The sequence below is a fragment of the Sebastes fasciatus genome, chromosome 20 (genome assembly GCF_043250625.1).
Source record: "Sebastes fasciatus isolate fSebFas1 chromosome 20, fSebFas1.pri, whole genome shotgun sequence".
Classification (NCBI taxonomy): Eukaryota; Metazoa; Chordata; class Actinopteri; order Perciformes; family Sebastidae; genus Sebastes; species Sebastes fasciatus.
The window spans coordinates 9,855,823-9,882,759 of record NC_133814.1 but is presented as its reverse complement, the minus strand read 5'-3'; the positions used below and the strand labels follow the sequence as shown (position 1 = coordinate 9,882,759).

Sequence of the window (26,937 nt, the reverse complement as noted above, 5' to 3'; positions counted from 1 at the left end):
ATAAAGAATATGTAGTAATCTAAAAGTAGTAAGAATACATTACACACTTACAGTTAGCCTATAGGCTACATAGTTTTAGTATTCTCCTTTAAATTACAATAGTATTTACAATTCTGATGACATCTTATGTCAGGTGACAAATGTCAGTTGTAAAATATCGATTTATGCTTCGATCATACTTGTTGGTGCCCACGGTTGAGTTGTTATATGACCGAGTTCTGTGTTGCAAAGCAGATCCATTGCACTGTGTTTGCATAACATGCAATGCAACTACAATGCACCACAGCTCTGGGCAGCATTTCCAATCTCACTTGGTAGATGGTTGGTCCAGGGGTTATTGTTGTTGTTGTGGAGATTTCTTTTTTTGCCAGTAGTTTGATGCTGCTTTATGGAGGGATACAGCTGTCTAGCGCCAGTTTTATTGATGGATCGAGGCCTTTTCCACGCAATTTGACCACTGACACGTGCGTGATCAGGCCCTGTAGTCCAACCACCAGGGTGTGCTAACTAACTGCTTGTGGAGAGGGGAATGGCAAACATTAGGGTGTGGGTATCAATCTGGGGAGAAAAAAGGGGATCCTCTATATTTCTGCTCTCTTTGGTGAAGCAATTCTCGAAAATCCAACAGCTCCACACACTCAGGAGGCCTCTGCAACAGATGTAATGATGTCAGGGTTAATGCCAAAAAATATGAGAAATGTGTCTAAATTCAACACAGCTAAGCAGATTTTTATCCAGATTACTGTTCAACTACTGGATAAAATACTGTTCACTATCAACATCCTTTATATAGCAGCAGCTGTGGTAGCACATGTTTTCACACAGACAGTGGTAGCACTATACACCAACAAGCAGTGCCTGAGCTTGACAAATAAAACATGATTTGTTTTCTAAATTACCACAATTGAATTATCTCTAGCTGAAAATGCATCCTAAAAACAAAGAATACATTTTTTTTAAATTAAAAAAATTGCATTTCCTTCAATGATTAACATAAAAGCATCCATTTACCTCATGAAGATTTTCATCCACCAGATTCTTTTGTGCAATATGCTTTTAAAAGAGATTATGAGGTCTCATTTAAAAACAGCACATGTTGAGTCAAACAGGGATCCTGTGCACTGGTGTATTCCAGCTTACTGTCCGACAGACACACCCCTCTCTTTTCTTTTCGACCGGGAAAACGCTCCAGTGACTGAGGCTGAATGTGTGGGGCCATGTTGTGGGATGAGGCGATTCCAGAGGACCAATGGGGAAGCCCCTGGTGTGGGGCCCATGGGCCTCCAGAGAGGGTTTACTGCAGGTCAGCTCCGGCTATTACCATCTGAAGAGGGAGCCAGGCGAAGGATGGTATGCCAAGGAGAACACTGGAGTGGTGGCAGGACATTTGCAGTGCAGCAAATAACGGCTACATACTGCAGGAAATATAAGAGAAGAAAAATAAAGACAAAACAAGGATGCGGACACACTGCTAATGTTTTATTAGAGTTCATGCATAAGTCAAACAACACAAAGAGAAATGAGAGATGAGGCAACTGAGGAAAGTAGCAGTCACACAGCACAGCCTCCCTTATCAGCATCTCTTTTTATATCATCCAGCGACACACAAAGAAACGTATTGTTCCTCTGCAGAACAGGTCTGAGATGACTCTGGCAAAGGTCTCGGGTATACGCTGAGATTCAGTTACAAATCACTGACGGAGCAACACACTGATATAAACCAGGTTGATCCTGGGCGGTATCAAACAGGATAGTAACAACATGTATTCTTTTAAAACACACATTTGGAGGCTTCTTTTTCTTCTTTTTCTTTTTTTCAATCAACTGAGATAAAACGTTTTCTGCGTTACAGAACACACACGCCGAACACTAAAACAAGGAAACGGAAGGAGAAAGGAGGTTACCCTTTCAAGATGTGCAATGTTGGTGCTTTGTCGAAAGTGTCCAAAGTAAGTTAATCGTGTCTGTCTTTGTCAGTCAGAGTGAAACTATTAAAAAATATGTATCCTTCATGAGATTAAATGGGAGAACTGGTGTGATTCTCTTACAGCTATGAATCAGTGATGGATTGCCCTTAAATATATGTCCATATTTTTTACTGTGTGGACACGATCAACCAACAAGAATATCCACAAAACCAATAAACAGAACCATGACAAATAAAGATACATTAGCCAGCAGCAATGTATAAAAAGGAAAATCTGAACTCCATTAACAGAAACACTAAAACACATGCCGTTATGACAATTTCTCATTCTGTCCCTTAACGTTTTTCTTTTTGCACAATAAAACTATTTAAAATACTGATCTGAAGAAGAAAAAAAAAAATAGTGCTGAATAAATTATTTCTACACTTCTTGCTCAAATATTTCCCAAACCGTTCTCATTAAATTACATCTGGTTAGCTGATTTACAGTACCGGTTGAAAGGTAATGCGCCTGTCAAAGTGCTCGCTTGTTTTAAGCTTGTCGCGATTGTGTAACATGTTTGCATTTGTTATTGTCAAAAAAAAGGGAAAATGTCTCATTTGTAGCGCTGTGTGTCTGCAGCTGGGCTCATTTTCTTGAAAACAAAATGTCACGGTGAAAAGGTCAGGCCTTTTAAGAGGTCAGCGTAAAAGGAATAAATGCACAAATATAATCTACAAACAGCTTTCGTAGTGCGATATTGAATTCTCATTACATCCCTGGATATTGAGCTGTGAGTTCGGAGTCAAAGACGGGACCGGGTTATGTAAAGACAAGCCAATTATCCAAGAATTTCCCTTCCATATCCAGAAGAAAGCGCAGTTTTTGGTCCTCTAAACTCAATTTCAGAACAGAAATCATACAGCACAACCTACTCACAAAGGAGTTAAAGCCTACAGTCAGTGAGTAAAAACTCACCAATGACAGCATGTGTGTCTCTTCAGGTACCAGCTCAGACCAACTCTGACTGGGATTCTGTTCAAAATAACATTTACCACTCCCTTTGAACTCATAAATTCATGACGCAAAGTATGCGTTCAGTAAAAACATGATTACATAAACGAGAATAATTAAACAGCATTTTTTCAGCAGATGGAATTACCGGCAAAAAATTCAGACAGCAGCTTTAGGAGAATAAAATCTCAGCAAAATAATCTCAATACTAACAACTGCGGTTTCTCAAAGAGAAATCTACAACATGTGATTTAGAGGACAGGTTTGTTGGTGTGGTGCGCAATTATGCCAATCACAAAAACTACATTCCCTTCTTCTTCTTCTTCCTTTTAAAGTTGTAGATTATCAGATATATGCTATTCCCTTTTCTTGTGTATAAAGCTGACCCCGGTGAGGTACATCCCTGTCGTCAGAGCAGCTGGAAGATAAACCCCTTTTCAAAAAAATCAACATCTCTTTCATACATCTGTAGCATAAATATACACACGACTAATAAACTTGACATTTGTCATTTACAGATTTACAACTTGGACTGACTCGCGAAGGGACTAATACAAACACCGAAACGATATCCCCGTAGGTGCTGCTGCCTGTAATGGGCATTTTCTGTAAATAACCGTAACGTTTCTGTTGGGGTTTCTTTAATGGTAAAAACTTAAATGATCGAGTTTGGTGGTGTTGCATGCTTTGAGGGCTTTGGGATAAGAAATTGATTTCCTACTAATGACAAGGACTCTCTTTTATAAAACTCTCTATTTTAGGATTAGCTGCAACATGAAGCTCTGCAGTCCACAACAGGCGGAGGGGAGATTCTTCCACATAAAGAAGAAGGAAAGAAGCCTCATAGTCTCTGACACCGGGCATCATGTTGGGTGAAATCCATCGTCATATCAAAACAGGCCATTCGTTTGGTTTTCCCTTTCTCGTGAGAAATAAGCGTAGAGCATGAATAATTCCCTTTTTTTATAAGGAAAGCAAATGTACAAATCTCTGTAGTGTAGCTGAATAGTGTTGAATCACAACGGAGGTGGATGTGTTTTTAGTGTCAGGTCAGTCTGTCCTTGGGTGATGCTGCTCGGCTGGTCGGGTCTTAGGCCGGGGGTCAAAAGGGTGGAAGGTCTACATGGCGAACAAGGCGTCCTCCGGCCTGTCGGGCTTCTTGCGGCTGGGAGTTCCCTGCGCTGCGCCCGGCTCGCCAGACGGAGGCGACGGTAGGCTGGGGACCATCTCTGCAGCTTTGGCTCTCTCCTCGAGGAACTTGTCGAACTCTGGAACCGTTGGATCGTCGGAAGGAAACAAAAAAGGAGGAAGAGAATGTGAATATGAGAGGAGATGTGATTTAAAGAGGACCTATTATGCTCATTTTCAGATTCATACTTGTATTTTGGGTTTCTACTAGAACATGTTTACATGATTTAATATTCAAAAAACACTTTACTTTTCTCATACCAGCTGTGCTGCAGCACCTCTTTTCACCCTCTGTCTGAAACGCTCCGTTTAAGCTCCGCCCCCTCCCACCTTCCGAAAAGCCCAGTCTGCTCTGATTGGTCAACCGAACCAAACTCTTCGGACTCCGCTCCAGCTTTGCTCTAACTAGCTTTGTTTGAGAGCGTGCCAAACTAGCCACTAGGCAGGGATAATGCAAATGTATTACTCGGTGACATCACCACGTTACTGAAGAAAAGGCGGGACTTCAAACAAGGCGTTTCAGGCAGTTCAGGAGCAGTGTTTCTGTGGGGGAGAGTAACTGCCTTTGGCGTGGACTTTGGGCTTTGTAACTTTGCAGACCTTTTACATGCACAAAATACTATATAACACACTAAAGGAAAGGGAAAAGGCACAAAAGCATAACAGGTCTAAAATGTAGCTAGAAACATAACAGGTAACCTACTGAAGGGAAAATGAGAGAAAAGGAGATTTATGATGTCATACCTTCACTTGTCACGCCTTCTTCACCTTCATCCCCTTTCTGGTGAAAAAGGAAAGACAACAATGTCACACCTGGGAGTTGACTCTGCTGAACCTAGTCCAATGCAAACCACCGCAAATTAAGTAAAGACCTGTGCATGTGCCCAAAACCACACCACACACCGTGTATATATATATATATACACACACAAACTTTTACAAACTCACTGACTTATTATACAACAATAAGCCACTTACCTGTCATTACCACTCACCCAAAATTGTGCATATCATTTTTGGAAATAATGATACATTTTCTATTTCTATTTATAGAAAACAAATCCACCGGTTGTTCCCCAACCAAGACAGCTGGATATTACCATCTCATAAATTTGTGAAAGATGAGCATGAACTCTTGTAATGCTGTATTACTTATGCTGGACCGCAAACAAAATGACATATGCCTTTCTTCACATGAAAAAAAATTTAGTCAAAAGTACAGCTACAACTAAAAATCTCACGCAGAAGAAGAAATTTCATCCCTGGTTGTCAGAGCTGAAGCCAGATGGAAACATTCACAGCCCAGAATGTCCATTGCGATGTTTCGGTGCCAGACTATAACTAAATTATAGACACTTGATAGTGGGAAAGCTTTATCACAAACTGTACTAGTGTTGTCAAAAATATCAAAGTATCGATACTGAATATTTGAAACGGTTTCAATGCTCATTGTCTGCAGTATCAATACACGGGTACCAGCTGCGCTTTCTGCTCTCACTTCTCTCCGACAGCGCGTTGACACCCACACACTGCTATTTATCTTTTGATAAAAATCTAAAATGTTATGCCCTCAATGTTGTGTCAATTTTTCAATTCAAAAATTGTTATTTTTAAAGGTATTGTATCGAAGTTAGACAACGCTACACTGTACGCAGCAACACACATCTGCATCCAAAACCTCATGCTCATTTCACACAATTCTGTCGTGTCAGTTTGTACCCACAACACACCGTTAGTAACTTAAAGTGAACGAGGATATTAATGTGTGATTGGTCAAAAAGTGAGGAAATGTGATGGAAGAGAAATGGGTTACTTTCTTGGTTTAAAAAGGTGAGATAAGGAAGGGGATAAAACAGAATGAAAGAGAGAGAGAACTGCAGGCAGAAATAAAAATCATGATGGGCTCACCACATCAGTACACAGCCACTCCTCTATGTCATCCATGACAGAGGATTGGCCTCCGACACCCTACGGGGGAGCGTCAAGACCGCAACAGGTGGCCGGGGAGGCAGCAATGCCACAACAGAAAAAAAAAAAAAATCCCGTCCCAAACACAACAGAAAATATGATTTAAATGAACTTCAGTGTTAACTCAAATGCAACTCAAGAAAGTATTTTGTGAGGGGAAAAAAAATAAAGAAATGGAGATCAATGTTTGTGGATGGTGTGGCACATCACAAACTAGTGATGATAATGAAAAGGAGTCACGTCGATATGCAGGTGAATCCACGTTTACATACAAAAACACTGAGCGCATCACGCAAGCAGATTAAGATGGGAATGCAGTGTGAAGCTGGTGAAGATGAATATAGCGAGCAGCAGCATATCTGACAGCACAACGGGTCGCTTCAGGCAGTAACCACCAAGTTTGTCATTTAATTTGACCATTTTACACAGTCAACAACCCACAGAGCGCATAAAACAAAATGATTAGCAACATTGACTGCCATTCGTTCCCTTTTCCTGCTTCACAGTTCAGTAGTGGCGGGTGTGAAAGCAGGGTTACGACTCAGCTGCACACAAGCAAAAAATCTATGTCAGTCTTGTTAGTAATAGATGAAAAAACAGCCGAGAACGGGTAGCACTTAGGACGCTTAAAAAATTAAATGCACTGGAAACTTGCTGAGCTGGAAAATGTAGCCTGAATTTTTAAGTTATTGCCGTTAAAATTGCAGACTCGGGTTAGAAACACAAATAGAAAAAAACGAAGACAAGTTTAAACTTGTTTTCTCAATTTGTTAAATGATTGAGCAGTTAGTTGCATCCAGCAGCACAAGCATGAGGGGAAAATGTCTTGTCTGGTACAGCTGCTGCATGGCGCACGTACAAAACACACACACTCCAAATGTTCTTTGAGTGGTTATGAAAACACAGACTGAAAATTATAGCCCACACTGGACATAAAAGCATGTGTCACTGAGACTCACCACTGCTGCTGTCGGCTGCTGGACATCCAGAGTGGGAGGAAGGCTTTCAGAGGCGTTGCTGTCTTCTGCTGTACTGCTGAGGACAAAGAGGTAGAAATGGGCTATTATAACATGGTTTTGCCTAATTTTTGCTTATTGAAAATTAGGGATGCACCGGTACCGGATCGGGTAAGAGGCCGATACGGACTCGAATTGCTGGATCAAGAATAGGTGACGATGGGGCCAATCTATTCAATTCAGTTCTATGTTTATATACTATATACATTATAGACTGGAATTATAATTCCTGTTTAAATATTTGACAAATTTGTTGCTGCATTAAAAAGGTTTGCAGTTTAATTCCTGTTCATTTTTAAGATTTGTTTTAACAAGTTGCTGGTGCTTTTGATAATAAAGAACAATTCACTAAATGTATATCTATGTATTTATTTGTTAGGAAAGTAATGTTTAAGTCAAGCCTGATGTCGTCTTACAAATAGAAGGATGATCCCAGTCACTTCCACACAGTGAGAGATACGGCTTATTAACTAAACACTGGTATCGGATCAGGACTCGGTTTCGGCCGATACCCAAAGCCAACTTATCGGTATCGGGACAGAAAAAGTCGGATCGGTACATCCCTATTGAAAATATGACTAGAGCTGAAACAATTTGTAGATTATTTGTTGGACAGAAAATTAATCTGCAACAATTTTTAAAAACAATTAATCGTCCCCAAAATGACTGTATGATCTGAAAAGCCAAACTTAATTCACACTTTGCATCTAAAACAACACAACCTGTAATTTCTGATGCCTAAAAAAATTAATCAATGTAAAGTAAAATTAACAATCAATTTGTAATGCGTCCTTACTTGTTGCGTGGTTCAGGCAGACTTCCGGTCCTGGTCTGAGCAAACACGTCGAAGTCATCCTGGCCAGTAGGAGGCTTACAGCTAGACAGAGAGCTCAAGGTGCTGCTCACGCTGTCAGCACCAACATCTGTAGAGAAATAAAAAAAAAAAAATACACTTAAAAATACACTTTGTATTGTCTATTCTTTCATATATTTTCAACAAAGGCTTTGCAATTATGTCAAAAACCTCTCCAGCAATCATTTCTGGTGCTAAAATGGAGGTCAAATGCAGAATCAGCTGGGGGCTAAATTACATCTACAATAATCTGTAGCGGTGCAGGTGCAGCAAACTGGAATTATTTCTTGGCAACCAGCAGCCAGGTGAAGTGGCTTCCTTGACATCTCTGCTGGTTGCAACATCACAGTGACAATAGGACATGGCACAAGCTTTTGATCTTTGCACAGAGCCAAGCTAGCTGTTTCCCTCTACTTCCAGTCTTTATGCTAAGATAACCTAATAGGAGTGGTATCGATTTTACAATCTAAAGGTGAAATAGGGGTATTTCCCAAAATGTTGAACTTCCTTTTATCAAATAATGTAAGTGAATGTCTTCTTAACGGTCTCGTCTTTAGCTGTAGTCTCTATTCCAAAACACTTTTAGCATGAGGAGACTCAGTTTGGCTTTATTAATACAGAGCTAACTAGTAAGCAGGCTATATTATAGCAGAGCCCTACGTGTTGGGGTGATTCAGTCATGTCTTACGTATGTTACAGAAACACAACCAGCTTTTAACAGCTAATGTTAATGACATATAATATGTAATTTTAGACAATTAGAATTGAAGAGAGTTGCAGTGTGTTGTATCAGAAAGATAATGTAATTTGTGTTATCTCAGAGTGAGCGCGCTTGGCTAATGTCGGAGGTAGGGTGTACGTACCAAGGCCAGCCAGGCGGGAGGCCAAGGTGGCCGGGGAGGAAGGCCTTGCTGCGGGGGCTGTCAAGGCGGGAGGCAAGCTGGTCGGGGCTGCGCTCGGCATGTTGCTGACAACCGCCGGGGAGCCTGGGCCGAGGTCGATGAGGTTGTCTTCCGTAGCCTCGCTCAGGACCTGGTGAAGATGAACTGATGAGACACACTATAGTTCTCGTTTCATATAGAAGCTTTAGGGTTTGTGGCTCATGAGCAGCAAAACAAATCCTTTTGTGGAAGGCTAAGGAAAAGGCAGGGTTATATATAGTATATATATAGCTCCTTGACTGTGTCTGGAAAAAAATGAAAGAAAAAAACAAACAAAATATTTGTGGTCCAAATATAAAAAATGAGGGCGTGGTGCATGATGAGAATAAGTACAACCTTGGAAAACATGGTTAGCTTCAGGAGAGCATGAAAATGTCTGTAACTGAGGATAGCAGGAAATTAAGTAACTTTTTTGTTTCTTAAGGGGGTTCCAAAGAATATTGCTCTTCATTAAAGACATATTTACATGTTTAAAGTGTTATCCACCAATTCATGATAGTGTTGTCAATTACTATAAAAGTGTTGTTATCCATAAAAGACAAAATAATCCCCTTAAGAAGGTAGAAATACAGCAGGGAGGGAGAAGGGAAGATTGAATCGTTGGGCTCTGGAGGAGTTAATATATCAAGACCATTTTGCAAATCCCCAAACCCTGACTGTTTGAGGTAATGCAAAAACACAACATGACAGTGATTCTAGGGACACATTCACGTTAGTGCCATCTTAAAGCTTGTGTCACTGTCGGTCTACCTCCGAGGTTTCATCATATCATTGGCTGTTGGGGGGGCTGCATAGTCAAAACATGCCATATGGGGGGGTGAATGATACTGGCCCATATTATTTAGCCATGTTTTAACAGGTCGCTGTGGGGGTGACGCTGGTCATTTAGGGAGGTTGACAATATTTTCATACTTGCCTGTCTCAGCTAGCCACAGAAACAGAAGAACAGAAAAGAACAGAAAGGAAGAGACAGTGAATACCATTAACATGCCTGTGCAGGGACACAATGTAATGGCATGAGTACCATGGAAGATATAGCATGCCTGATTAACTAGAAACCCAATGCGGAGGCAAGTATTAGAGCTGCAACGATTAGTTGACTAATCGATTAATCATTAAAGCGATTTTTCATGCAAAAAAATGGCAGAAAATGCAGTTTTCAGCCTCTTAAATGTGGAGATTTCCTGCTTTTTTCTGTTTTATATCATATTAAACTGAATATCTTTGGGTTTTGGACTGACAAAACAAGACATTTAAAGACATCACCTCGGACTATGAGAAATTGGGATGGCCATTTTTCATTATTTTCTGACATTTTAGAGACCAAATGATTAATCGATTAATCTAGAAAATGGTTGGCAGATTAATCAATAAGGAAAATGCCTGATTAGTTGCAGCCCTAGTAAGTATGTTCCAGCAGAGTATCCTTGCTTCATGCTTTTCATCAGATTCCTGGCAATGTTTTTGGTCCATGTAGATTTGGGGTTTGTGACTAGGAAAATATGAATCAGTATATACAGAGATGAGATGGAAACAACAGGAAACGGACAAAAGGCATGAAGCAAGATAGACTTCTACTGTAAGCAGCTGCAGGCATCTGATGTGCAATACATGATGGATCGGTTAAGGGAGCCGCAGTAAACTAAAGTGCTGCTTCATAAAAGTTGCTCTCTATCTAAGATTTAGCTCTTTTTTTAAGCTAGATAGATTTGAAACATTAAAAAGGCAGGAATGTATTTAAGCGCAGCTTTGCAAAGCCCGACAAATGGAAGCTGATCAGCAAACAGCGAGACTCATGTTAGATAAAAGCAAAAACGGGCATATAGATGTTAAATAAAACAATGACTTCTACGCGATGCTGAAACTAGGCTTTCAACAACGCGGTCAGGTCCTTAGGCTGACGAATCCTAACGCATCCTTTTGGCGTACACCAACGCTCAAAAGCTGTGACTGGACTGTTGATTGCATTTCATTCTGGCATGGACAACAAAAGTGGATCTCTAAATACAATCAGCTCAATTCCAGTAATGCAATGACTTTGCTTTGCATTGACTACTGTATTGACACAGTCAATGTTTCCCCCTACTGGTCAGGACTTAAATGCAACAGGCCTGCTCTGACTGTATTGTAGAAAAACAATGGACGACAGAAAAATGTAAATAAATGATATTTGCGTTGCATTTTATAATGAAAGTAAATGCATTTATGTCTTAGTTGGGTTTCCACTTAATTCAGCATGTATATCTAGCAAATCACTGATAGGTAATTGACAGATAACAGCACTTGAAAAGACATTGTAAAGCCTGACTGGTAATGTAACATGCAAGTCCACATTACTGACACTGAAAGGTGACGACATCAGAGGGTGAAGAAAACATCAGCAGAAAATAAACACCATGACATGGAACTAGCTCAGAAGATTGTTGTTGTGATCCAAACATTAGGGTGTTTAACCACCTGAGTTACTAACTGCTGACTCACCCCATTGTTGACACTCTGAGTTGCGGACCTCCCAGACCTGAACCTCTCATACCTGAGGCAAAAGAAAGGAAAGAAATGAGAAAGAACTTTGTGCATACTTTTTAAAAATGAGTATGCACCTGCATTTTATCTGTGTGTTCTAACCTATCGTAGCGTAGGAAAATGTTATTGAGGTCATCGTTGGCATGCAGCAGCTCCTCGGTCACTGCCTCATTGGAAACACAGGAGATGAGCTCCACTATCCTCTGCTGCATGGCTCTACAAGTCCTGTTCAGCTCCTAAACACACACATGTATGCATAGCGGTCACATGTTACTGTTCTTAATGCTTTGTATATGTAAAAATACTGAAATTTGTTTATTCACACACACACACACACTTCAGAAACTACAAACACTGACAAGCAGAAACACACACACACACACGCACACACACACACATACACACACAAGTGGTTCCTTGCCTGTAGTAACTCATAGTCTGAAGCATCCTCCTGTCCCGGGACCATCTCAGTCAACATCTCTGACATCACCTTAGTGTTTCCACGAACAATGTCCAACTCACTGCGCAGCCGGCAAATCTGGGTGTCATAGAGTTAAATTCATCTACAGTAAGTCTATTATTAGGGCAAGCTGACATTTGAAAAATGATCACATTTGCAGCCAATGCTATTGCTTAGGACCGTGAATCCCAACCAGGGGCACTTGACCTAGATGTAGATGGAAAGCTCAACTAATAATCCAACTGAACTAAAAAATCTAAATTGTGAGTTGATTGAAAGTGTGCTAAGAAGGACAATAAACAACCAACGGGATTATGAATTATACGATGCTGACCTTTAGTACATTTACAATAGCAGATAAGCTGCCCATCAACCTGAGTCCGTTGTAACAAAACACACGCATATAACACCACGTGTTGCAATTGAGAGTGCATTAAAACTAGTTTACAGTAACAGTTGTCAAAACGTCCAGTTTCTGCCACTCCAAATGGAAGTAGTATGAATACAAGCTTAACCTAAGCAAACTCAACTCTTAACACTGACAAAAAAGGTTGGGATTGGGAACCATGTGACTTAGGCCATTGTCAAAACAAGTATGTTTGCAGCAGTGCATTGACTCTTAAGTGTTTAATCATCAGACAATGTCATTTCGACTTGCATAGCACCAAAGAAGAAACCTGAAAATGTCTGTCCTCTTGTAAGGGAACTGCAGGTTGCTATGGGGCGAGTACATATCTGAGCAAACTGTTCAGTTTCAGTGTGTTTATCGGAGTAACGTTGTACCTGTTCGGGTGTAGGATTGATGGATCCAGCGGCAACGATGTTGGGAACCTCAGGGGCGGTGTAGGCTGGTGGGACAACCTGTGGCGTGGGCTGAGGAGGGGCGCTGAACTTATGTAGGGTGGAGTCGCCCTCTGGAGCAGATGCCAACTAGAAGCAAATGAGAAGGAGAGAATATACAACAGTTTGTGACAAATTGCCTACAGAAACTTCTATATGTATTTAAGCTGCTTAGTATGATGCCTCCTACCCGCTGAGGTGTGTGTATGGGTGACAGGGTCTCCAGTTCTGACATGGGGAACTCAATGCCTTTCCTCTTTAGCTCCTCATAGACTTGGACCACGCCTGTAAGGTCTGGACTGCTCCTGAACGCATCAGCCCACGCCTGGAGAAGGCAGAGTAAGAAAAGAGTTCAAACGGAAAGAGAGGGAGAGACTGGACAGAAAAAAAAAACAATGGGTAAAGGGAGGGCTGACACAGCAAACAAAGAAACGGATGACAGAATGGTAAAAGAGGCTTGTTCTCTGATCATTTCTGTTTGTCTGCTTTGAATACATTCAGTCAGCAAACCACAAAGCTCTCGTCTTCTCTCTCGCTCTCACCAGTGGGAAGGTTAAAGCTGAACTAGGCCATAATCCATTACAACAAACACATGACACACCTTTAAAAAACAAGTGCACAAGGGCTTTGAGGGTGTTCTTTATCCAAAAGTCCTCTACTCATTCACTTTAAACTTTCCACAACAGCTCCCTGACTTTGGTTAAAGTGTGTCTGAAAACAACATACTGCCGATTGCAAAACCAATACTCTGGCCGAGGCTGGTTAGAGTTTGGCTTTAATATATCAACTTAGAATTACTTTAAACTTAAATATTGTAAGGATTATTAACTGTGCTGCACACATGCTCACTTTTATCAATTCCAAGGTACACATCATTGACACCTGGGAGATGAGACAGGTGGCTAGGGAGCTGCTCAACACAACCACAGTCTGCTGCCCAACTGGGTATTACAGTACACATCTTGCTAAACGAAATGTCAACAATACTCTTTCTGTTGTGTAAAGGGATTGCTGTTCGATACATTTTCCCACACCGTTTTCCCAGCTGACCCTCCTAATGACGAGACAAACAAGAAACAATCATAGCTGCTGCACAGCTGTGGGTCGGGGTGGGGCGGAGGATTTTGAGGAGGAAGAAGAAAAAAGGAAGAGGAGAAAGACAAATGAGAAGTACAGGACGGCCTATCATCATTAATCCTTTAGGGCCTTAACATGTTCACTCTGCCTCGATCAGGTCTCAGACTCACAACCGCAGACACCAAAGGCAAGTCACTATCTTGGTGAGCTTACTGCCCAGGGGAAACTATGACTTCACACTATGATTTCACACTATGACTTCACACTATGACTTCACACTATGATTTCACACTATGACTTCACACTATGATTTCACACTATGACTAAGACAATCGCCAGGGTCGTGTTTAAAGGCAGATTTCAAACTAGTGTCAAAAATTCAGTTTTCAAGACAACATTCTGAGAATTTGCGTACTTCATCTAGACAGCACAGAGATGTCAGTAATTCATTTTAATACAGATTGATTGCTCCATAAGTGACAAACTGATGTTTTAAAATGCTTGATTGCCATTGACTGCAATGGTTTACATGAGGATAGAATTCAAAATACTGTCAAAAATACAGTTTTTGAAAGAAAATTCAGATATTTACCACACTACATCTACCATGACCTCCAAACTGTGTCATTTATTTTCATGAACATTGGAGCTTTATTTAGCGAGAATCTTCAGTTGCTGTGTACAGTACTGTTTACATTAAAACGTTTTGATGCACTGTGGGCTCCATTTTTGATAATTCAAAAATCTGGCTGGATTGTTTGTGAAGGAGAGTCTGAAGGGAAGGCAGATTTCAAAGGAAGAAGAAGAAGAAGAAGAAGAATATTGACAAAAACAAGAGGGACCAGCAGCATTGCCGGCTTCTAATTAGACTCTCCCCTCTCTCCCTCACAGCTACTGTATGCATGCCCTCCTGGATCCATGCTGTAAAGCTGCAGTCACATGGTTTCCCCGGTGGAAATAAGAGCAGCCCACATGAGCCTAGCAGCGCCACCCGAGCTGTGACAGGTAACCAGAGCTGCTCCGGGCTGGAGCCCTGGAGACATTGTACTTTACCTGAGGCTCTGCCTGGGGATGACAGGACACCTTTTGGACCGTTACACGCCAACACATACTTTACTAAACACCTACGCTGCAAACCCCACTTCACCTCTCACTAACTGACAATCAGAAACACCAGTTTTCTCTCATCTTGATGTACAGCATTATAAAAGAAAATTTAAAGATTCACTACCTGTCATGGGAATAACCCATTAAGCTTTATGACATGCCTCGACTATGCTAACGGGATACACAACACAAGGCAACAAACCAACACTAGGTGCAAGCACTTTTACCGGCCATCTTACCTGAATCAGGGCGAGGACTTTATCTTGAACGATTGTGGGGGGGTTGTTTTTAGGGGAGATGATTTTAACGAGTATGCCATCAACAAAGTCCCTGCTAGTGACCAAAGCATGAAAACGATGGCCGCAGTTCTTCACGCCCGTCTCCAGGACCTGATGGATGCAGAGAGGAAATCGCTGTCAGAATATTCTGTTAATCAACTTCTTTTATAGGAATGTTAAGAGTTTTGCAACCCAGACATAGGATGGACATATTTTGGATTGTAAATTCTCAGTGGATGCAAATCATACTTAATATTACAAGAAGAAGAAGAAACACAGTAACACTTAATTTCACATGTGACTTATACGTCTGATTGTGACATTAGGAGATCTAGACTACATGAATAACGTTTTTTAATAAAGTAACATGTAAATACAGTGTAGCTGCCCTCCTCTTGCCCACTCTTAACTCACCGTTAAAGCCAACATCACTTCCCTATAGTTCCTGTTGCCATTCAGCCTCTTCTTCACTGCTCTAATGGCATCCTTTGGCCTACATATACATAAACACACAAGTAGAAGCACACATTAAACACACACAGATAGCATAGTACAGTACGCCCACAGCTTTTTAAATCAAGCACAACAAACACAATTACGAAGAACTTAATGACCCGAGGGCTTTAAGGGACATTTTGAATGGCACTGATGGGCATGATGGACACAACTGCAAAAAAGCTGAATACCAGGCGCAGGCACATGTCAATGACTCTTTGACTCTTCACAATCTCTGCACTGACAACATGGCTGTTCAACTCTAAGGTAGTAATAATTAACTTTTCAATCATATAACCACTACTGACAGATAAGAACAGCCTCATAGTAAGTTTGCGTATGACACCAGCCCCTTACATTCCCCACAGAGGAGAAGAAGAAAGAAGAGTCAGACCTCTTTTTATAGGCCGCTGATACACACAGTCCACCGCACTAAACTAGACCCACCTAAGGCAGTTTACAACCCACTGATCAAACAAAACCTGGACGCCACACACACCAGCTTAAACATACAGTACAAGGTTAATGGAGGAATGAGATAAGCAACGAGGCCTTGCATAAATACACCTTACACAGCCAGAGCTAGGCTTCTTCTCTTAGTATGACACAGATGGGGAGAAGAGGAAGGCTGACTCTAATAGTATATCCTGCTGCTGCAGCATTGCATTATGTAAACAGCATAGGGGAACTAAACTAGTCCATATAAGAGTTAATCAATAACAGATATGGATATTATAATGTTATCAAGAGCTTGTTATCCTTAGAACATTTTAAAAGGAAATTATCATCACATTAAATAAATGATGTCTAATTATCTTTTGATATGTTTAGATATAGTTTATTTTCTTCTGTACTGTTTTTTTGTATGTATTTCAGTATTTTTATTGGATTGTTTTCCACTGTTCGGTTAGGTTTTTCTGCACATTTTGTGTACTTAAGCAATGAGCCCTTGCCTAAATACACCTTACACAGGCCAGAGCTAGACTTCTTCTCTTAGTGTGACACAGGTAAAGAGAAGAGGAAGGCAGACTCTAATAGTATACAGCTCTGTACTCACTGATCTTTATTCCGTGGTCTTCACGACTTGCTTTTACTTGACAAGCGTACTTTGTGATGTGCTATTGTGTGTAGCTGTGTATTGTATGTTCTTTCTTGTATGACTGTAGTGTGTTTCTTTGTTTTGACCTGCCAAGGGACTTACTGATGTGAATTATCTTAAAGCTATAATCTGGAACGGTGCATCAAATGGTGACATTTATGTTTTAAACTGTACATGGTCCCTTTTAAATAAAATAATATCCTGCTGCAGCATTGCATTATGTAAACAGCACAGGGAAATTAAACTAGTCCACCACATAAGACTTAATCAGTAACAGATATGGATATTATAATGTTATCAAGAGCTCGTTATCCTTAGAACATTTTAAAAGGAAATTATCATCACATTTAATTCATGATGTCTAATTATCTTTTGATATGTTTAGATGTATTTTTTCTTCTGTACTGTTTTTTTGGATGTATTTCATTGTTTTTATTGGATTGTTTTCCACTGTTTGTTTAAGTTTTTCTGCACATTTTGTGTACTACTTTTTGTTGTTGTTTAACTTTTGTTTTATTTTTAAAATTGTGTTTAGATCTTTCTTCCTTTTTTGTTATTGTTTGTTTTTCTCCTGTTTTTTTTTGTATAAGCCTGTGGCTTCTTGACCTCTCCTGACACATTTCTTGTTTGTTTTTTTCATTGACTGGATTTTGTGCAGTTTTATATGTGCAAATAAATAAATAAAAAATAATAAATATGCATTGATTTCCCCCAGGGGTACAGGTAAAGAGAAGAGGAAGGCAGACTCTAATAGTATATCCTGCTGCAGCATTGCATTATGTAAACAGCACAGGGGAATTAAACTAGTCCATATAAGAGTTAATCAATAACAGATATTCATTCATTTCCCCCTGTGGTACTCACCCATCCTCTGTTTCATTGATGATGTCACATATTTCCATGTTAAGAGTCCAGTCTTCATTTTGCAGAGAGCCATCAGTGGCTCTCTCTGGAAGAAAGACACAAGAAGCCAGTTAAGAAGACACATTACAAGACGATGACTGTGTTTCTAGCTCACTTAACTAGCAGTCATCCTTTAAGACACAAGTTAATGTATTAGTTCATATGTTAAGCATTGACCCTAAGACTTGACAATGCCAGAAAACCTCTGGTTTGTTAACTAGCACTATGAAAACAGATGTTAGCCTAACTACTAGTTAGCTAGCCTCATTCAAGGGACGTTAGCATGCTAAAGGTAGCTAATGGCTATCTCTCCCTACAGACACATTTCCATGACATAATACATCTATATTCACACACTGTCGCTTCACTAAACACCCTGGTTACATACCAATGCAATGCCCCACTGGGGTACTGTAAGGGTTTCCCAAAAGGAACTCCATCTTGCTCGACAACAAACAAGTCAGTCCATGGGAGGATGATGATGATACATGAGGAAACGTCCGTGTTAGTCCCGCCCACAGAGCGACGTGATTGGCTGAGAGATCCTGACCTTTAACGTGATTGGACGGCTGGAACGCCCAACATGAGAGTAGGGCGATTGTAAATAATAAGGCACCAAAGGTTGCATCAATAAAACTCAAATGGATATTTTATGAGTGGTGAGACAATGCAGTATATACTATGCACATGTGGTAATTAATTTTTTTTTTTTTAACTGTGTTTTAAAGTGATTACAAAACAAATGAAGACATGTGCACAGACATATATAAAAAAAAACCAAAATATATTATACAGAGAAAGACAAATAACAAAGTACAAAAACAACACAAAGGGATAAAAGCAGGTTGAAGAATGTGTGTGTTTGTGTGATGTGGATAATGGGTGTGTGTTTGGCATTGAATGAGGCTAGATGGTCATATATGACATATATCTACTCTTAAACACATATACTGCACACATGCACACATATCTACACACACATACAGATATCCTTCCTTTTATGTGTAGAGCATAGGGGGAACAAAAACAAAACAAAAAGAAAATAAATATATACATAATACAGTATATACAAATACACATATATATTAATAATATGAATGATAATAAAGATGATGAGGTCATGATAATAATATCAATAACAATAATAATACCAACACTTACAATAATAGGTGAGATAAATAAATAAATAAGTAAATAAGTAAATAATAACAATAATGAAGAAAAAAAATGTTTTAAGTTAATTCGAAGGTCATATATAATTATAACTGTATGTGTGTGTGTGTGTGTGGCGTGGTAGTTCATTTTGACAGACATCTGTAAAGAAAAATATATTATGCCTTGTTTGGGTTTTAATTCACAATAAACTTTTCTGACATTTTGCACATTTTTAGACAAACATAAGTCAATAAAACTCAAATGGCTATTTTGTGTGTTAAATGTTGTTTAAAATTACTGCGTGATTTAATATGAACTCAAACATAATTATAAAATACTTTGTGTTTAAATAAATAATTAAAAAAATAGTAATTAAATAAAATAATATAATACACATATACATATTACCTTTATGTTATGGCAAAGGCTATATGGCAGCGGTGGGCACTTGCTTACTTGAATTTAACATGAGGCATTTAATAGGTGTGTGTGTATTAAATTAAATAAGGATTAATGAATTTTGCAAAGTCTCAAAAAATGAATTTGTTCTTATTTATACTTATTTAGTATTTTGTATATTTTCTTTTTCTGTATTTTTTTTCTATTTCAAAGGTCTTTCACCTAAAGATTAATGGCTAATAATAATAATTCCAAAATGAACTGAACTTTCAACTCAACCTACAAAATAAAGGAGGGAAAAAGGAAAAGCTGTTTCTCATTGAGTGGATTCCAGTCCAAAATCTTCGAGGGGATGTTTCAATCTCTCTCAAGTTGGGATACTGCACATATTTAAACAATAACTTGACAATGACTGTATCAGTATTCCGATATGAGATAATGTAGACATATTATTATGCACATGTGGTAATTCATTTTGACAGACATCTGTAAAAAAAAATGTTTTGCCTTGTTTGGGTTTTAATTCACAATAAACTTTTCTGACATTTTGCAAATTTTTAGACAAACATGAGTCACTTTTAATTTAATTTAAACTGTAAGAGCAACAAAACCTTCAGCTTTTGTACATGAAAATGACTACTGGATGGGGGTGTAGTCTACCATTCCGCTAAAATTCAACTTTTTGTAGAAACAGAACTGTGCAGTGAGGATGATGAACAGGCTTTCAGTGTACAGCATTCAATCTTCCACCTCATTACCACACTAAAAATGTCAAAATGCATACATGGGTAATGACAATCTTTAATTACAGAAATTAATTTGAATGCAGTATGTTTCACCTATTGCACCTACTACGGTTTACCATTACCAAACACTACAGGATAGCATATGCGCTCAGCAGTATTTTAATGTGGCACACAGAGAAAGCAGACATGGAATTAACATTCCCGCACCAAACAGACAACAACATTAGTCACTATTCTCTTGAAACCATGCGCAGTGTCCAAAATGTCACGGATGAGTGAGAACCGACTGGAAACTCGGTGAGGGGTGGCACACTTGGCAGCTGCCACCTATCAACACTGCAAAATGACAGCCAATGTTTTCACTGGTGTGAGATGACTCTATAACAGATTGCAGACAAAGCAGCTGTCACGGCTAAACAGAACAAACAGGATGTGTTGCGTTTGTCTGAATGGACATAGAAGTGTGTTGCTTAGGGTGGTGGTCTCAGTTTGAGGACGCATTTGAAGTATGCTCACTGAGAGTTTTATGTTTTGAGCTTATCCTTCTCAGTTCTGCATAAGTTTGCGTTTGACAGTTGAACTCTCAGAGGTGAGGTGAACGAAAAGAGCTCCGGCAGCAGTTCGTGCCCTCAGCTCATACATGTCGTAGTCATGGGCCCACTCCACGTTTCCCCAGTGCTGAATCTGTGCAGGAGCAAAAACATGATGTTACAGGAATAAACAGAGAATAATAAGACTGTCGGCAGGAAGAGCAGAAGATCAACCTTCCTGTTTCTTAACCCATTTGTGCCCTCAACTGAAATTTTTTATTTCATTCAGATACTTGTTCAGAGTATGTTCATACTAAATCTCAAGACTTTTGACCGATCAGAACAAATGTTGTGGCATTTTTCTGTATCAACACTAAATATAGTCTCTGGGCACAAATGGGTTAATTGTTACACTGAAGGCGCTACATGCAGCAGTGCAAGATAGAAAAATCACAAGTAAAGACATTTGTAGAACTTCTGTAAACAAGTTTAATGAAGACTCAGAAGAGCAAAGTCAGCGTCTACACTAGTTTGTAAATTGTGTGCTACCAGGTTAGGTTTCATGGGGAATATGAATGAAAACAGAAGAGGGTGCTGTTTTTCCAGAGTATAAATGAAGGAGACATTTTGAGTTTCTTGCAATTACACTTCCAACATGTTTTTTTCTGCTCTTCAATGAAGCCACTGAAACCTTTGACTGAAGAAGCAAAGATTTTCTTTGCAAGAGAAGTACCGGGATTTCTGGGAAATGTGTTTATGAGTAACACCAGCACTAACAATGACACAGTGACACAAGATAGAGGCCACCAAGCATCTTGACCAATGTCTCACTTGTTTATGGTTATCATAGGAAATAAATAAGCTAAACAATACTAACTAAAACTAAAATTACCACCTCACGGTTGTATGCCTCAACCATTTTACCCTATTAGACATTTGTGGGAAATTGTCATTATTAGGATATAAATTCTTGAGTTATGGCTATAAACAACCAAAATAGAATCAGGTCATCCTTGAATCCAAGTGGACATTTGTGCGAAATTTTACTTTTGATGGGACGCACAAAGCAGTATGGTGTCTGATGCCGGCAAGTGAGGAGCAGGGAGAAGTTCAGACCATGGCATTTGTGGCGTAAAAATCTGACCATCTCACCACCACGGTGAGTCTGATAATCTCACCATGGAAACCATGGGTCGGTAAAAGTCTGGTGACCACTTTTTTCTTTTCTTTTTTCTTCTTTACAAAAGCTTTGGGGTTTTGTTTTGCTTTTGAACAGTAACGTTACTGAACTAATAAGTATTTTTGTTAAATGACTTTGAACTGAGTTGCATTGGTAACTGTGTAATCCTGAAGTGGAGTTTTTGTTAAACGGACTGAACTGAGTTGAACTGGTAAATGGATTTTTTTTTTGTTTCCTTATAAACTGAACTGAACTGGACTGAACTAAGAACTGTTTTTCTTTACCTACCGCCTTAATATAACCTTTGAAAATTGATTTGGTGGTGCACTTCAGTTTATTTGATTTGAGCGTTTAATTCTACTGTTTGCAATTGCTCATGCATTTGTTTTGTGTTGAAAAATAACCAGGGGTAATGTTTATTATAAATGCATATATTCTTTGTGGGGTTTGATACTGACTTAACTTTTAATTTTTGGTTTAAACTTGATCAAATCGCTATAACATTCAGAAGAATGGACCGGATGGAAGGACGTACGTTCATACAGACGGACAACCAGAAAACATAATGCCTCTGGCCAAAAAAAAAGCTGATGGAAAAATCATTCTGCTACTCTCCTACCTGGTATTCCTCCTCCAGTCTGGAGAGCAGCACAGCCTGTTCCACACTCAAATGTCTATCGATCATCCCCAGTGACAACACAACAGACTTCAGCTGGGTGATCACGAACTCGAGCCCTGCACAGGAGAAACCACATTACTGTATAGCTCTGTCCTACTATTAATACTTATTACAATACTGTTTACCTAGGCTTAGGATTAAATATCACAACTATTACACTTATTTACAATTACCACACAACCAAAACAAAAACTTTTCTAGACATATAATCTTGTCTGCACTACAGGTAAATCATCTAAATCATCAAAAAGCACATGATTTTTTAAAAGTGCTTATCTTGATCACTTTGGAGATGTTTTACCTGTCATGGACCAGAAGTTGTAAGATTTCAGATGTTGCCGTAACGTGTCTTTAGTTGCCTCTGGGATCACAGGACCCAAAATACTGGACGAGGAGCCGATAGTGACATCATATCTGCAATTGAGTTGTGGGCGATAGAGACAATTAGGAAAGAGTTTAACATAGTAGCTACATTTACAAGGGCTATATATCGTTTTAAAGCGCGTTGACTATGACAAAGGTTAATGCTGCTGTTACCTGTTTTCAATCCAGTGCAGCGGAGGGTCCCACTCATTCTTCTGTAGCTCAACCAAACCGTATGGCTCATCTACTCTGTAACTACACAAAACATAAACATTTAAAGCCACAGCTGCAAGTAATTCACTTTTAACAATGTAAAAAAAAAAAAAAAAACAACACCTAAATATCTCTGCAAATAACCAACAACATGATTGTCCAAATGCAGGACAGCATCTTTTCTGCAGCAATCAAGTCCAGGATAAAATTATGTGACAAATAATCACAAATAATTTCATCCTATTGTTGTTGTCATTGTGTTGATTTTCCTATGTCTTTCACAAACATGTTTTTTTCAATTGAAAGGGTGTCACTTCATTAATAATATGGACATTTAATATCTATGTTGTCATTGTGTTGATCTTGTAAGAAATTAGCTATGGCTATATATATATATATATATATATATATATATATGGATGTACAAAACACTGACTAAGTTATTGTTGTTATCCATATAGCGACAATAAAGCCCCGTTTTAAAAAGGATTCATTTCATAAAAAGGTTAAGTCAATAAGAAAATAAGTAGTTTACCAGACAGTATCAGTCTCCAGGAACTTCAGGGCAGCGTTGATCATTTGGTCCCTGTTACGTTCCGTGGGATTGTCCAGAGCTGTGTTGCACAGTGTAGTCTGCCGGAAGAGAGTACCCACATCACTCTTTCAGTTTGTTCTTAGTGGCAAGAAAAAAACTAAAAACATGACAAGAGCTTCATGGTAACTAGAATTACCGCCTCGCGATTGTATGGCTCTGACAACTAGACAAGCTGCAGTTTACATCCAAGTCTGTCCAAAATGAAGACATTTGCTCAAGGCGTCCCTGAGATATCGAAAGAATAGGACAGACGTGAGGTCACAGTGACCTTTGAGCACTAAAATCTAATCAGTTCAGGTTTGTGCCAAATTTGAAAAACGGAGACGGACAACCTGAAAACAGAATGAAAATAATACAAAAAACTATTGCTAACAATGTTTTTTTCTGAGAAATCAGTTCACAGTTAGTTCTAGAGTAAACTTCTCTGTGTCAATCTCTGTCTTGGTTGCAGCAGCTCATAAGATACAATCAATCAGGGCTTCTCATACTTTTTGGAAACCGTGACCAAGGGCTCTTCTCATTTCTCTATTTCGTGCCTCCTCGTCTCCTCTCTCCTCCTGCCTGTGACCCAGAAATCGATCTCAGTACGCCAACTTGAAGGATGTCTAAATATTCCTAAAATGCATCTTGAGGAGAGAGGAGTGAGGAGAAAGGAGGCTTGCTGGAGCAGCTATGGGCGAGGATGCACCGGTGTATCCTTTGCTGAGGTGTTTTCAGCACCTGTGATGTATAAAAGAGGCGTGACACACAGCTGGAATATACAAACGTCGTGAATTGATATAAAAGTAAATATATAAGTTGTCATGAACACTTGTGCTCATCTGACAGAGATCATAAAATACAGCGGTAAAGCAAAACAGCTGATGCAGCTGTGCCACACGTCATTTTTAATTGACAGCTCCGAAGCATGGATGTCTCATTTTGTTGTATTCTTGTTGCCTCGACTCCTCTCTCCTCGCGTCTCTTCCTCACCTCCTCTGTTCACATCCCCTAGATGGGACTAAGAGGTGAGGAGAGGAGGCGAAGAAAGGATATGAGGATGTACAAACTGAGAAATGAGAAGAGTGGCTATTTTTCTGGTCCCAAATTCTCACCACCTTCCCACAAGAATAACTGTCAAGTTGTCATCACATGTCAAATAGCATATGGCACATTTTTCAATAGCATGGAGGGAGCTCCAAATGTATGGTGTATGTAATAGAAAACACATTAACCATCCCCCCCCCCACTTCCCGGTCAAAGGTCATACCAGGTGCATAGTGTAGAATTTGAGTGTGTCCCTTTGAGCATCCCACTCGGTTGCCACGGCAATGGCCAGGACTTCATTTGGCGCTGTGAACAGCTTCCCTCCAGGAGTTTTCAGTTTTCTTCTGTCTAGGTTTATTTCATATAAACCACCTAAATGAAAATTGGAAATATTAATTAAGCAGGGGACTGAAACAGATAGAGAAGGAACAAATAAACCATTATCTTTATATCAAAAAAACATTAAATGTGCTCCAATTACAAAAAACAAAGCTAGTACAGACGCTTTCCACAATGGAGAACACTTTTTTTCCACTCCAAATTAACTTAGTATCCACAATCAATCACAGAATCATGCTGCCATACTCGACCTACAGCAGGGGTCAGCGACCTTTACTATAAAAAGAGCCATTTCAGGCGGAAAAAATAAAATCTGTCTGGAGCCGCAAAACATTTGAGCGTTGTGATGAAGGTAACACAGTTTATAGTCTAAGTATATAGTATATAAGTCTAATGCAGTGAGGGCCAAAGTGCAAATGTACTACGGAGTATTAGGGCCACATTGAGGGGAAAAACATCTGAGATTTCAAGAATAAAGTCATAATATTACGAGAAAGAAATCCTAATTTTACGAGGAAAAAAAGTCGTACTATTACGAGAATAAAGTCATAACTTAACGAGAAAAAAAGTTGTAATATTACGAGAATAAAGTCATAACTTTACAAGAAAAAAAGAAAATAACACGTAAAATTAGTACTTTATAATATTATGACTTTATTCTCACAATACAACTTTTTTCTCGTAAACCTATGACTTTATTTTCATAATATGACTTTATTCTCGAAATCTCAGATTTATTTTTTTCCTCAAAGTGGCCCTAATTCCCCATCCTACCATAAACCTACAACAATGATAAATAAAAATGAAAAACATAAACATAAAAAACAGGTATTCTTATTATTATTTCCTCTTTTTTTTTTTTGGGAATCCAAAGGGAGGCTCTGGAGAGGAGCAAAAGAGCCACATGTGGATCTGAAGCTGCAGGTTGCTGACCCCTGACCTACAGTAGAGTGACATTTGACACTTACCTTCACCTTGGGATATACTGACATCTTTATAAAATCTTTTTCTTTCTGGAAAAAAAGCAGAACACATCACATCAGTCAACACGCAACACAACAAGGTTACGTTATACAATGTATTGCTGCAGCAATACAACATAACCATAACCACATTTAAAGGACGTTAAAGAGGGACACAAATACCCCGCACCTCACCTCCATACCATTATTGACACACAGTACACCTGAACTGAATGGACTGTAATGCAGTGCAATATGCTGCCTTCCACTGTGTAATTGTCTGAAATATATTAATTATTTCTTTTTGTAAATATTTTTGAGAGTTACAAGTTCTTTTAACATGGTCATGGAGCATATATACTGTATATCTGTATTCTGGGGTATCGTTCCTATGCAGAGGGTAGTTTAGTTTATTTATTGACTACACTGAGGGTGTTTTATATTTTAATAATTATAATTATTTATTGTGTTGAGTTGAATTTGCTATTTATTTTGTACTGTAATTACCTTGTGTCTTTTCTACCTGTTTTTCTTTTCTTAAAGCTGACTGAGTAAACTGCTCAGAATTCCAACATTGATTATGTATCTTACCTGCTGTGGCTGCGGTGTGATTCAAAGCAAAGTGCTGACTTCTTGGGCACACTTTATTGGCAGAAAGGATGTTTCCAAACCGACTCTGAAGTCTAACAAGGCTCCTAAACATAGCTGCAGTGACGTGAGGATGTAATGTTGTGAAGAAGAAGCTAGCTGACAGGCTAGGCGACCTGTTCGTTTCTGACCGCAGCTCGTTAATACATTAAATGCCACATATGTATACGTGTGAATGTTTTTCGTAATAGCATTAATGCGTGTTTATACTGTAACTGGCTAACTGTATAAAGCTGCTATGTTTCTATTCATATTCCCTTCCTTTAGCTTTCACAGAGATGCTCCTCCTGTGTTCAAACACACGCGTGTGACCTTCTGTGATGTGTTGGTTGCGAACGACCCGGTTCAAAGAGCCAGCTCTTTTAAGTGAACGCGTACAGTAAGAACCTGTTCCTGTCCGAGAGCCGTTTTTTTCTCTTTTTTTTCTCTTTAT

The 26,937-nt window shown here is 39.2% G+C and overlaps 2 protein-coding genes across 5 annotated transcripts; both read right to left on the bottom strand.

Annotated features, from left to right (window-relative positions):
* Positions 1 to 1,460: 1,460 nt before the first annotated feature.
* On the bottom strand, positions 1,461 to 18,215 carry tom1l2b (target of myb1 like 2 membrane trafficking protein b). Of its 4 annotated transcripts, none has more exons than XM_074618976.1 (15): positions 18,058 to 18,215; positions 17,631 to 17,715; positions 15,587 to 15,665; positions 15,134 to 15,283; positions 12,901 to 13,035; positions 12,654 to 12,800; positions 11,832 to 11,948; positions 11,513 to 11,646; positions 11,369 to 11,420; positions 8,810 to 8,978; positions 7,890 to 8,016; positions 7,037 to 7,112; positions 6,018 to 6,077; positions 4,854 to 4,890; positions 1,461 to 4,189 (listed from the first exon to the last, which is right to left on the bottom strand). In XM_074618976.1, the coding sequence occupies exons 1-15, from the start codon at positions 18,107 to 18,109 to the stop codon at positions 4,041 to 4,043; spliced, it is 1,569 nt and encodes a 522-aa protein (XP_074475077.1). In that variant the 5' UTR covers positions 18,110 to 18,215; the 3' UTR covers positions 1,461 to 4,040. The 4 variants fall into 4 exon arrangements, with proteins under 4 accessions (XP_074475077.1, XP_074475078.1, XP_074475080.1 ...); XM_074618977.1 differs by having other exon boundaries at positions 7,037 to 7,109; XM_074618979.1 differs by lacking the exon at positions 6,018 to 6,077 and having other exon boundaries at positions 7,037 to 7,109.
* Positions 18,216 to 19,724: 1,509 nt separating this feature from the next.
* atpaf2 (ATP synthase mitochondrial F1 complex assembly factor 2) lies at positions 19,725 to 26,851 on the bottom strand. Its single transcript, XM_074620835.1, has 8 exons — positions 26,448 to 26,851; positions 25,863 to 25,907; positions 24,779 to 24,927; positions 23,470 to 23,567; positions 22,896 to 22,976; positions 22,660 to 22,772; positions 22,299 to 22,414; positions 19,725 to 20,653 (listed from the first exon to the last, which is right to left on the bottom strand). Exons 1-8 carry the CDS (start codon positions 26,557 to 26,559, stop codon positions 20,516 to 20,518), a joined length of 852 nt encoding a protein of 283 aa, XP_074476936.1. The 5' UTR covers positions 26,560 to 26,851; the 3' UTR covers positions 19,725 to 20,515.
* Between the last annotated feature and the right edge of the window lie 86 nt (positions 26,852 to 26,937).

What these genes read in the sequence shown, in the direction of transcription:
- tom1l2b (XM_074618976.1), bottom strand. Translation starts at nt 18,109, where the DNA reads ATGGAGTTCCTTTTGGGAAACCCTTACAGTACCCCAGTGGGGCATTGC. An exon ending in CCCAGTGGGGCATTGCATTG is followed by an intron (nt 17,716 to 18,057) that starts GTATGTAACCAG and finishes TCTTTCTTCCAG; the next exon opens with AGAGAGCCACTGATGGCTCT. An exon ending in AGCAGCCGACAGCAGCAGTG is followed by an intron (nt 6,078 to 7,036) that starts GTGAGTCTCAGT and finishes GCTCCCCCGTAG; the next exon opens with GGTGTCGGAGGCCAATCCTC.
- atpaf2 (XM_074620835.1), bottom strand. Translation starts at nt 26,559, where the DNA reads ATGTTTAGGAGCCTTGTTAGACTTCAGAGTCGGTTTGGAAACATCCTT. An exon ending in TCACACCGCAGCCACAGCAG is followed by an intron (nt 25,908 to 26,447) that starts GTAAGATACATA and finishes CTTTTTTTCCAG; the next exon opens with AAAGAAAAAGATTTTATAAA. An exon ending in GACTGGAGGAGGAATACCAG is followed by an intron (nt 20,654 to 22,298) that starts GTAGGAGAGTAG and finishes GCTCCTGCACAG; the next exon opens with ATTCAGCACTGGGGAAACGT.